The sequence below is a fragment of the Acanthamoeba castellanii genome, assembly GCF_000313135.1.
Source record: "Acanthamoeba castellanii str. Neff unplaced genomic scaffold scf7180000084705, whole genome shotgun sequence".
NCBI lineage: Eukaryota > Discosea > Longamoebia > Acanthamoebidae > Acanthamoeba > Acanthamoeba castellanii.
Window position 1 is genome coordinate 106,673 of NW_004457350.1, and position 11,061 is coordinate 117,733.

Here is an 11,061-nt window from a genome sequence, read left to right on the forward strand (position 1 = left end):
CTGGCACTGGAGGGGATGGCCAGAAGCTCTATGCCCTTGCTGATGACCAACCAGTTAAGCTTCTGAGACCCAGGGGCCGCCAGCAGCAGAAGATGATGGTATCTCATGAGCAGCAGGTCAAGACCAACCAGGTCAAGGCACTGGTGGCCATGGCCAATGCAGACTGCCTTGAGAGTCTGCACAAGTGCTGGCAGAAGCAGATCTCCAAGAGGCTCACCCTGGGGCCTGGTGGCTGCTGGCTGGCCAACTATGCTGCCAACAAGAAGGGAGAAATTGGCTACTCACAGGTGAGTATCAAGTCCACCAAGTACATGGCCCACACCATCAGTCTCCTCTTGTGGAAGCGCAAAATTGATGGGCAACTGCCAGTCTCCCACCTTTGCCATCAATCCAAGTGTGTCAACCCTCAACACCTCATCCAGGTACTGCCTGAATCATTGCCACTCTCCACCATGTTTAACTTCACACACATGCACAGGAGGCTGGCCTGGCCAATGAGAAGTGCAAGGGCTGCAGCAACATGGCAAGACATGGGAGATGTGTGTGCTCAGTATCATGTGTGCCTACTCATGAGCAGGGTTAAGCCCCAAAAATGAGAATTACATTGTTGAGGAAACCATATAGTTGCCTTTTTGGCACAGCGCCACCCCTCAACGTTCATCGCCAACCCCACGTGGACAAGGCATTCACTGGCTCCTCAACACCGTCAAGAGCGGCGGCAGCTGGGTCCCCAGTAGCTCTTTTACGTCGCATGCGTGTAGGCCAATGACAAGTGCAGGGTGACTCGTGGGCGTGGCTGTATAATGTGTGTTGTTTCTGTGACGCATATGGAGTGCATCGTAAACTGGTTCCAATCAAGGATCCGCTCCACCGGCTACCTTGCGAAATGGTACCGTAGTTGATCAGCTGGGCGGTGCAGGCCGAGCAGTTGATGCAGCTGTGGGCCATGATGGTCAGCTAGGAGGCGGGGTTGACGACCAGCGATGCACCGTTGTAGGAGCTGGACACGATTCGATTAAGCCCCAGAAGGTCCCCTTTGGCGATGCTGCGGCAGACACACAGCGTCCTGTGACACACACACACACACACACACACACACACACACACACACACACACACACACAAGTTGTTGCGCGTGGTGAGCGTGAGTAGACCAGGCCGCCGCCGACGCGAGCGTGGGGCTACATGGCCTGTGCTCACAGCCGCCTGCGCAGGCGCGCGGCCAATCACGCGATACACGTCAGCAGCCTCTGCGCCTCACTCACAGTCAGCTTTTAACAAGACAATGCAGTCTCTAGTCTTGTCCTGTTCGCGAGCACGACACGACCAACGACATTGACACGACACGACCAACGACACGTCACAACACAACGATACGACACGACACGACACGACCTACGACACGACCTACGACACGACCAACGACACGTCACAACACGACCAACGACACGACACGACCAACGACACGACACGACACAACGACACCTCACGGGCACGAGCGGTGGCACAACGAAGAAGGAACCCCTCTGTTGCTGGAGGGATGTAGGAGGCGAGGAACAGGAGCGGCTACAGATCGAGACGTGCCGCTCCTGTCGAGCGCTTGCTGATCGACCACAGGCCGCCCACCACATGGAAGTCAGTCGAATTCTACGAAAGCGGGTACCTCCAACCACTATGAATTGGAGTTCAAAGTAGAAAAAGCGGAGGTGGGCGCTAGGGACAAGACAGAAGCAGTGGTGAGCCCGAACTTGCACACATTCGCGGCTCTGGTGATGTTTGGTGACTGAGCTGTACGCCCGCATGCGAGATAAAGCAAAATAATAATAATAATATATAAATAAATAAAGAGATATAAAGGAATACATGCAATCTCGAATCTGTAATCGAAGGGACCTGTGCCTTGAAGTGCGGACCAAGAACAACAGGTGGCGATGAAAAGAAGAATAGCCAAGCGAAGACGGACCAGGCCATCACCACCTGCGGCGGCGGCTCCTGGCGCCACCTCATCATCAACATCTTTGACAGATCCGCATCCGCCGCCGCCGCCTGATCGGGAGCACGTCGTCGAGGGGCACGCACGGCTGTTTCGACGAGGCCTACCACGACGGTTCATGTGGCTCTACTCTTCTTCTTCTAGGTCTCCTGCTCACCCCAGGCTCTTCGCCCCTTCTTCAGTGCACATGCACACCCTCTCCACCATGTTGCCAAGTGGAAGAAGGGCCTTCGGGGGACCCTCTGCCGCCTGCGCGATCTGCCCTTCAAGGGCGCCGCCCTCGAGACCGAAAGCTACGACGTGTGGCCACCAGGCTGACCGCCACGAAGGCCACCACGCCGTGTGTGTAGGTGTGTCGTGTGTGTGTCGTGTGCAGGTGGTGGCTGCTGGATGAGAAGGAGGGCGCAACGCGCGCGACTGGCGCAAGATGGTGAAGGGGCGCCATCTCCTCGCACGCACGGGCTGGTACGTCTGCCGCGGCGGAAACCTCGTTCGACGTTTGGTGTGTGGGGCGCCCCGCTCACGAGCTGACCTGGCTGGCGTGGGTGGTGGCTGGCGTGGGTGCAGGCGAGGTGGAACTGGTGCTGGAGCTCCTCATCGCTGATGGCCGCGAGGAGGGAGTGGTGCGGGAGGTGCGCCTCCCCGTCGTGCCGCGCGAGGTCACCGACGCCCCGACCGTGGCGGCCTCCGGCGAGGAGGAGGAGGAGGAGGAGCTGCAGAAGGAGGCGGCAGCGGCGCCCAGCGGCCGCCACCGGCGGTGGTGGGGGTGCTGCCAGGCCGCCACCCACACCATCGCCCTCCACGCACCTCCCGCCCACGCGGACGACCAGGAGGAGGCCGTGGGGCTGGTGCTGCTGCTGGCCTTTGCCGATGACCGCGCCGCCTCCCACTTCATGTACAGCGCCCCGACCCCCCATGTGTGCAGCAGCAGCAGCAGCAGCACGCTCTCGATGATGATGATAATGATGAATGATGATGATGACGTTGGTGTTCATGCTGTCAACAATCAATGGGGGCCGGCTGCGACTACGACTACGGGCGGGGGGGTGCAGGGACTACGTGTTCTACCTCCAGACGGTGGCGCCACCTGTGCCGGCGAACGAAGACGGAGAGCCGGGAGACGAAGAGGAGGAAGAAGAGGAGGAAGAAGCGGCGGAGCGGGAGGACTACGACGAGAAGTACACCTTCACCCAGACCGAGTACTGGGAATGTACGTCAGCGCTTCCACTTCATGTCGGCGTTATCTGTGCGTGTTATTATCTATCTATCTATCTATCTATCTATCTATCTATCTATCTATCTATCTATCTATCTATCTATCTATCTATCTATCTAGTATGAAGCTTCTGGAGATGTGCTCATGGTCGTCTCCTCCCCAACCCAGGCTTCCACGAGGAGACGGGCCAGGAGTGCTTCGAGTGGTACTCGGCCGAGGAGCTGCAGCGCCACAGCTTCCTGCGCGTACTGGGCCGCTTCTTCGTGCCCGCCCTGGCCGCCGCCTCCGCCGCCTCCGCCGCCACGCCCGTCTACCGCGTGCTCGTCCGGCACCTCCGGTACAACCGCCCGATCCCGCAAAGTAACGATCATCGTGGCGTGCAACGATGGCTCTGTTGACTGACTTCCCACCGCGTCGTGTGTGTGTGTGTGTGTGTGTGTCGGCAATCCAGAGTTGCCATTCAACCTGTACGAGGCCCTATCGACCGAGTCGAAGCCACTCCTCCTCCTCCTTCGGGAGAGCTCTCCCTTTTCGTCACTCCCGCAGGGTTGTCTGGACTGCTTTGTGAACGGAACTGGGCGGGCACTGGTCCCCACGTACTTCCAGCGTGTGCTGCGGCCCGATGGCCACTTCCTCATGATCACCGTCTCCAACATCGACCTCCCGCTAATCCTCCAAACGTACGAGCGAGCTTATGTGTTGTGTTGTGTTGTGTGGTGTGGTGTGGTGTGGTGTGGTGTGGTGTGGTGTGGTGTGGTGTGGTGTGGTGTGGTGTGGTGCAACCAATGGGGACTGACGCTCGTGCACGCGCAGTGGAGGAGAGGTGGCGCAGAAGGCCGTCTTCCGCAAGAACCTGGTCGAACCGCACCTCGGCCCGGACGAGATCATCGCCGCCCGCCAGCTCCACCGCCGCGCTCCCGGTACGGACCAAAGGAACCACCCGCGCCTGGCGCCATCGCCCACCGCGTCGTCCCTTCACCCCATCCCATTGTCATCGCCGTTACTGTTCGACACGACCAACGACGCCCACCCCTCGTGCCCTTCTCGCTGCTTCAAGCCCCGCTTCTACCGCTTCTAGCCGAGGCCTCGCCTTTGGTATGGTATGTACACCGTGGCCTGGAAAAGGAACTGGAATCCGGCGCTGCTGGCGCTGGCGCTGGCGCTGGCGTTGGTGTTGCTCGGCGTCGAGGCGTCGGGATCGTCGGCCGACCTCTCGGGAGCGGTGCAAACGCTTGGCTCCCTTCACCTCAACGCTCGCACATCAACGCTCAACCAGCCACCAGCCACCACCCAGGCTCAGGCCAGAAGACGAGAACGACAAGCTCTCTCTTGTTTTAGTGCGCCATAAAAAGTACAACAACACAATATTGTGCCTGAATTGTCAAATTCTGACGAAAAATCATTCCCTTTTCCGCTGCGTTTCGCGCCCAACCGAGCTGACACCAGCCCCCCACCCAACCACCTCTTCGCGATGTCCGGCAGCCCCGACCCCGAGACCCACTCCTCTTATTCCCTCCCCAACACCCTCTCTCGACCCTCAAATGAGTCGATCAATGCTGCAAGCAGCCGGCTCTCTCCTGCCCTCTTGCCGCATCCACGATCGTGCGTGCCCATTATTTGTTCATTTATATTTCATTTATATTTTGTTGTTCTTATTGTCTTTTATATAATATAAAGAAAGACGACCATTTTGGCGCGAAAATTCTGCACGTTTTGTGAAAGGCAGGCTTGTGTAGCGCAAGCAAGTAGCGCAAGCAAGAAAGAAAGAAGTAAACAGGAAGACGAGTCGAGGAAGTGGTAGCACGAGAAACAACAATAGAAACGATAAGCTGACAAGAAAAGAGACATGTCGTCATCGTCGTCGTCGTCATCCATAGCCCAATGGGTTGGACGGCCTCTGAGGCTGCCGAAGAGAAAGGAAACCCAGGGATGCACCTTCTATGGTGTACGTGCACCAACCCCCGACACATGCGCGCGCACACAACACCATGTCCACCATATTTTTTACTCACACCCACACCCTATGGCAGGCGTTCGAGTTTGGTGGAATGACCTATCAAGTCGGCGATTGTGTGGCCCTGCAGCCCGAAGAGGACAGCGCTGTTTGGTATACTGTCATCACTGAATTGTTCCAGGTACTGTGTGCATGTGCGTGTGCGTGTGCGTGTGCGTGCACAAGACTTGAGTGGCACTCCATGCTGCACTCCTCCCTTGCATTCCTGCTGATGCCATTCTTCTTGGGTGTGTTGGCATGTGTGTGCACTTCTTTATGGATAACAGGATCCGACTGGCCACTACATGATGCATGGGGCATGGCTTTACCACTCCAGGGACATTCATGTACAACCCCTCTCACTGTCTTGAACAGTGTTCCAGGCCTGATCTTGTCTGTGTGTTGGTGTCATGCAGGCAGGACAGGCCGATGACCCTCATGAAAAAGAGCTGTGCTGCAGTGATCATGTCGATCCCAACCCAGTCAATTGCATATCTCACAAAATTCTTGGTACATTCCCACCCAACACCATGACACACAACACCCACACCCAACACCCAACACATGGACAACACACAAGTGCGTGTCTGACCACACTGTGTGTAGTCGTGAGCAAGGATGAGTTTCTTGTCATAGAGAAGACCATCCAACGTGAGCTGGAGGCACAGTTTCCAGGCCTCAAGTCCGTTGCTCTGCACAAGGTACTAAAACACATCTACTACTGCTTATATTTCAAAGGTTTGATCAATGGGGTTGGGTGCATGAAACAGAAAATCAAGTCCCACTTGGCGAGCCTCTTCTTTGTCCGGCAGATGTTTTCTGTGCGCTCCAAGGCTCTGAAACCGTGCAACCCTCCTGTACATCTTCATCTCATTTCATCTCTCTCTCTCTCTCTCATGATGTGGTTGTGTTGCTTGCCGTGCTTACGTTGTTTTCTCTTCTTTGAGTAGAAACCAACAATGACAGTTGAGGAGGCCTTGATGCAAGGAAACAAGGAAGAGCAGGAGGAAGACGAGCATGTCTCCCTCATGACCGAGAACAACCCAGACCCACTGTCGCAGCAACTGCCGCAACAGTCGCTGGCGCCAGTGGTGGAGCTCGCCGAGGGCGTCACGTCGTCCTTCGAGATCTCCCGCGACCTCGTCCACGTCAACGCCCAAACCGATGGAGTGCGTTTGGCCCCACCACCTCCACTCTTACTCTATCTTGACTGACCGTGGTCGTGGTCGTGTTCGTGGTGCTGGTTGGCCAGGTGAGCGTGCGGGCCAAGGTGATGGCTGTGGCGGCCAACGTGGCCGAGCAAGCGCAGGGGATGAAGAAGCGATCGGAGGAGCTGGGCCGGTCGACGCTGGAGCAGATCTCGGTGTCGCGCGATCTGGTGGCGTCGGGCGACGACGTGGTGCTCTGCATGCCTGCAGCCAGCCAGGAGTTTGATGAGTAAGTACAACCAACTACACAACCACACAACATGAGACACACACACGCACGCACTCACACACGCACTCATGCACGCGCACACCGTGCACACACGCACACCGTGCACGCACGCACGCACGCACACACACGTATGTACAGGAGTCAGCAGCTGATTAAGGCTACCAAGAAGGGTGATGTCGCAGAGGTCGAGTTCCTGCTCCTGATGATGGGAGCCAATGTGAACGTCACCACCAGCGCCGGCAAAAGCCCGCTCATGCTGTATGTTTGTCCTCCTTCCTTCTTTCCTTCTTTCTTTCTTTTATTGACCACGTCCATACTACACCAACCTGCTTCTTCTGCCGCTGCTGTGTGGGGGCGGGGGGGCAAAACAGGGCGGCATCTAGGAATGATGTCGCTGTGCTGCGCGTGCTGCTCGACCGTTCTCCAGAGCTGGACGCTTGCTGCAACTTGGGCCGCACAGTGGTGCACTACGCGGCCAGCCATGGAAGCCGCGAGGCTCTCAAGCTCTTGCTTGACGTACGTGTGTGTTGCGCCGTGTGTGTGTCGTGCGTGGTGTCGTGTGTGCGTGTGGTGTGTGATGTGATCACACTTGAGGTTAACAAGTTTGTGGTGGTGTGTGGTGTGTGTGTGTGGTTGGCGTTGGCCATGTTGCAGTATGGAGCGCCACACGAGGAGAAGGACCTGCGCAACTGCACGCCGAGTGAGTTGACCCGCTGCTGCAAGCATGCCCAGTGCGCCACCATCCTCAAGGCGCACAGGGCTAAGCCCTACTAGGGCGATGTTGTGCAAGGCGCCAAGAACCCTTCCCACACCAAAAAAAAAGAAGAGAGAGAGAGAGGAGCAGACTTACTGTGTAAGTAGTCATCATTAAAGATCTATCTTCGCGGGGGAGTACTTCGTGACGCTCGCACACCCGTGACCTGGAGGTCGAACACGCCCGCGGCGAGCACGACGGTGGTGCCCGGAAGCAGGTTGACGGTGCACGCTCCGCGGCCGCCGCCCAGCAGGCTGAGCGAGGCGCGGGTCGACAGGGTGAGTGCGCGGTCGTTGGTGAAGGCGCCGGTGAAGGTGGCCATGCCCGATGAACTGCAGCACGCCGAGGAGTTTGCGACAGCCTCCTGCGAGGAGACCGAGGTGCACCAGTGCGTTGTACGAAGCCCGCGGCGCTGCTCTTGATCGACAAGGTGCTGAAGTTTACGGTGCCCTGGTTGCGGCTGGCGATGGTGTGGTTGTGGTCTTCTGCTCGCTCGACGTGATGTTGAGCACGCCGCTGGCTGGCTGGTGGCACCGAGCGTGGTGGCAGCTGCCGGAGCGTGGGCTGAGCCGACCGCCGGCGACAACGGCCGAGCCGGCATCTTTCCAACGTCAGCGAAAGGTGCTCTTTGCTCTCACATACTATGGACGCGCGCCATCTTTTATTACAAACAATGGTGGTCTTCTTGAACCAAGGCGAACTCGCTCATGTGTGTTTCAGGTGGGCCGAGCACCCCGTACCATCGCTGCATTGTATTCATCTTAATTGCCCTTTTATACACCACGATGAAAAAGTGCCCTTCGTAGGGATATGCGCCATCTTTTATTAACCAAGAATTGTGGTCAGCTGAGCAGAGGTGTGGGAGTGAGGGGAGCAATGGAGTGCCTGGGGGAAATGCCCCAAGATGAGTACAGAGAGGGTGGAAGAGGGGGTGATGATGAGGTTGGAGTCCTTGGGCTAGACAAACTGGGGTGATCAATGAGGCCACCTAAGCAAACAGTGTTGTGGTGAGTGAAATGAGGGTACCCAAGCCAACAAGGTGAGTTGGCATGCACAAGGGAGGGAGAGAGCACTGTGACAAGCATGAATGGCAATGGCTCCACCATTCTTGAAGATGTTATGGCAGAAAATCCACTTCTTTCAACTGACCAACAGAACAGCCAAAATGATGCAAAGCTCCATTTTAGTGTTGTCAAAGTAAATCTCCTGGAATTTCTGAGATCTGAGCCTTGACATACCAATAGTTTGATAACAGCTGGTGGGAGAGTTGAATAGGAGGAGTAAACATACCATACAAAGTCCAGAACAAAATCACTTTTGAAAATGACATGGACCTCTTATTTCAAATGAGCAAATTGTACAATCTGAGGATGAAAATATAATGTGTCTGATGTGTCTGGCTGCCAGCCACAGAGTTGTGGAAGACACCCACTAGGGGAGTGCAACATTGCTCCCAATGCAGGTGACTGGCTCATGCATGACATTATCCATAACATGGATACTTATAGTGGAAGTGGGGTCCCTTGCATCTGGTTTTAGCAATATGATGTGTATGCCAACTTATGTGGGTTCACCTCAGGACCAGCCAAATTGGAGGAGCTTTTTAAAGGAATGACTGATTCCCTCCACACTACTGCTTGTATGGACATGCAGATCATCTTCCTGGGCCTCCTTCCAAAGGAGGGCTGGCAGAAAGCAGATAGAAGCCAAGAGGAAGTGAATGCCACAGATATCTGGGGTTCAACTGCCATGCAACAGGGCCTGGACACAGGAGTCCCACCAAGGTGTCCCCCCTGCATCCACCCTTTATCCTGAAAAAGCAATAAACAGGACACAGCTTGCCAGAATGACATCACAGGCTCCTGTGTTTGCTGTTTGTGTTTGCCTGGTTAGCAGCCACTTCACATTCTGTGGGCCATGGCAGGCAGAGGTCAATTCTGCCAACAAAGAGGCCTGAACTTCCCCATTGGCCATGCTACCCTTGTTTACCAGTGCTTTCAACAGTGCACAACATTCTTCACATTCCCCCAGTAATTTTTAACAAATGGGTGCACAAGGTGTTATTGCATGCAGGCATTTTCATCAGCAAGGCGTACCACTGAAGCTTGCTGGGCATGTTGCTGGTAGACAGGCAAAAGGTGGAGCTCTCCCATGCCCAGGCGTGGTTGCAAGGGGTAGAGTGGAGGATCTGCACTAATGAGTGCAGGCTGAGGTTGGCCTTCTCCAGTCAGCACTGTAGGTGTGGAAGGAATGGCGTTTGGGAGGGGTCAACGAGGGCAAACGGATAGGTGCACGGGCGAGGCTGGGTTCGTTGGATAGGCCAGAGCGCGGGGAGCATCGGATAGCAATGGGAAGGTGGAAAATCGCAGCCGTTGGGGCGCGAGAATTAAAATACGAAAAAAGGGGGTCAAAATTGGCCGGGGGGGACCGAACTTTGGCGAGGCGAGCGTCCAGATCGAACACGCCCGCACGAACGCGCCCATCGCATCGGGTCATGCATAGAGCACACGAGGGGCATCATTTTGATGTGCGACACATGGGTGCACCTAAAGAGGTGGTCGAACCGGCGGTCTTGGCAAATTCCATTCCACACAAAAAACGACATGGCCGGCCATAACAAGCCCCCTAGTGGGGTCTAAAAACTGGGGTGGCGGCTCGGTACAAGCCCCCGAGCAGGGCCGAAAAATGCCAAGTCAAGTCCCCGACTAGGTGTGTTTGTGTTTGTGTTTTGTGTTTTGTGTTTGTGCACAAACACAAACAAACACAAAAAACACACAACGGACCCCTATTTTTCCGCACGACCCGTCGAAAAATGCCAAGTCGTTGGGCCAAGCCCCCAAGCAAACATGTTTTGTGTGTGCACAAACACACAAACACAAACACACACAAACACAAAAACAAACACAAAAACACAAACACAAAAACACACAACGGACCCCTATTTTTCCGCACGACCCGTCGAAAAATGCCAAGTCGTTGGGCCAAGCCCCCAAGCAAACATGTTTTGTGTGTGCACAAACACACAAACACAAACACACACAAACACAAAACAAACACAAAACACAAACACAAAACACACAACGGACCCCTATTTTCCGCACGACCCGTCGAAAAATGCCAAGTCGTTGGGCCAAGCCCCCAAGCAAACATGTTTTGTGTGCACAAACACACAAACACAAACACACACAAACACAAAAACAAACACAAAAACACAAACACAAAAACACACAACGGACCCCTATTTTTCCGCACGACCCGTCGAAAAATGCCAAGTCGTTGGGCCAAGCCCCCAAGCAAACATGTTTTGTGTGCACAAACACACAAACACAAACACACACAAACACAAAAACACACACAAACACAAAAACACAAAAACACAAAAACACACAAACACAAAAACACAACGGACCCCTATTTTCCGCACGACCCGCCGAAAAATGCCAAGTCGTTGGGCCAAGCCCCCAAGCAAACATGTTTTGTGTGTGCACAAACACACAAACACAAAAACACAAACAAACACAACGGACCCCTATTTTCCGCACGACCCATCGAAAAATGCCAAGTCGTTGGGCCAAGCCCCCAAGCAGATGTGTTTGTGTGTGTGTGTTTGTGCACAAACACAAAACACAAATACACACAAACACAAACACACAAAACACACAAACACA

The 11,061-nt window shown here is 55.1% G+C and overlaps 3 protein-coding genes across 3 annotated transcripts; all 3 read left to right on the top strand.

Annotated features, from left to right (window-relative positions):
• Positions 1-92: 92 nt before the first annotated feature.
• Positions 93-596, top strand: ACA1_139690 (uncharacterized protein; the record flags this gene model as incomplete). Its single annotated transcript, XM_004336197.1, has 1 exon — positions 93-596. The coding sequence occupies one exon, from the start codon at positions 93-95 to the stop codon at positions 594-596; it is 504 nt and encodes a 167-aa protein (XP_004336245.1).
• Positions 597-2,420: 1,824 nt separating this feature from the next.
• Positions 2,421-4,287, top strand: ACA1_139700 (uncharacterized protein; the record flags this gene model as incomplete). Its single annotated transcript, XM_004336198.1, has 6 exons — positions 2,421-2,490; positions 2,561-2,888; positions 3,046-3,203; positions 3,378-3,526; positions 3,756-3,889; positions 4,023-4,287. The coding sequence occupies 6 exons, from the start codon at positions 2,421-2,423 to the stop codon at positions 4,285-4,287; spliced, it is 1,104 nt and encodes a 367-aa protein (XP_004336246.1).
• A 910-nt stretch (positions 4,288-5,197) lies between these two features.
• ACA1_139710 (ankyrin repeat-containing protein) lies at positions 5,198-7,413 on the top strand (the record flags this gene model as incomplete). Its single annotated transcript, XM_004336199.1, has 8 exons — positions 5,198-5,344; positions 5,619-5,712; positions 5,809-5,903; positions 6,153-6,371; positions 6,455-6,639; positions 6,778-6,897; positions 7,011-7,155; positions 7,294-7,413. 8 exons carry the CDS (start codon positions 5,198-5,200, stop codon positions 7,411-7,413), a joined length of 1,125 nt encoding a protein of 374 aa, XP_004336247.1.
• Positions 7,414-11,061: the final 3,648 nt, after the last annotated feature.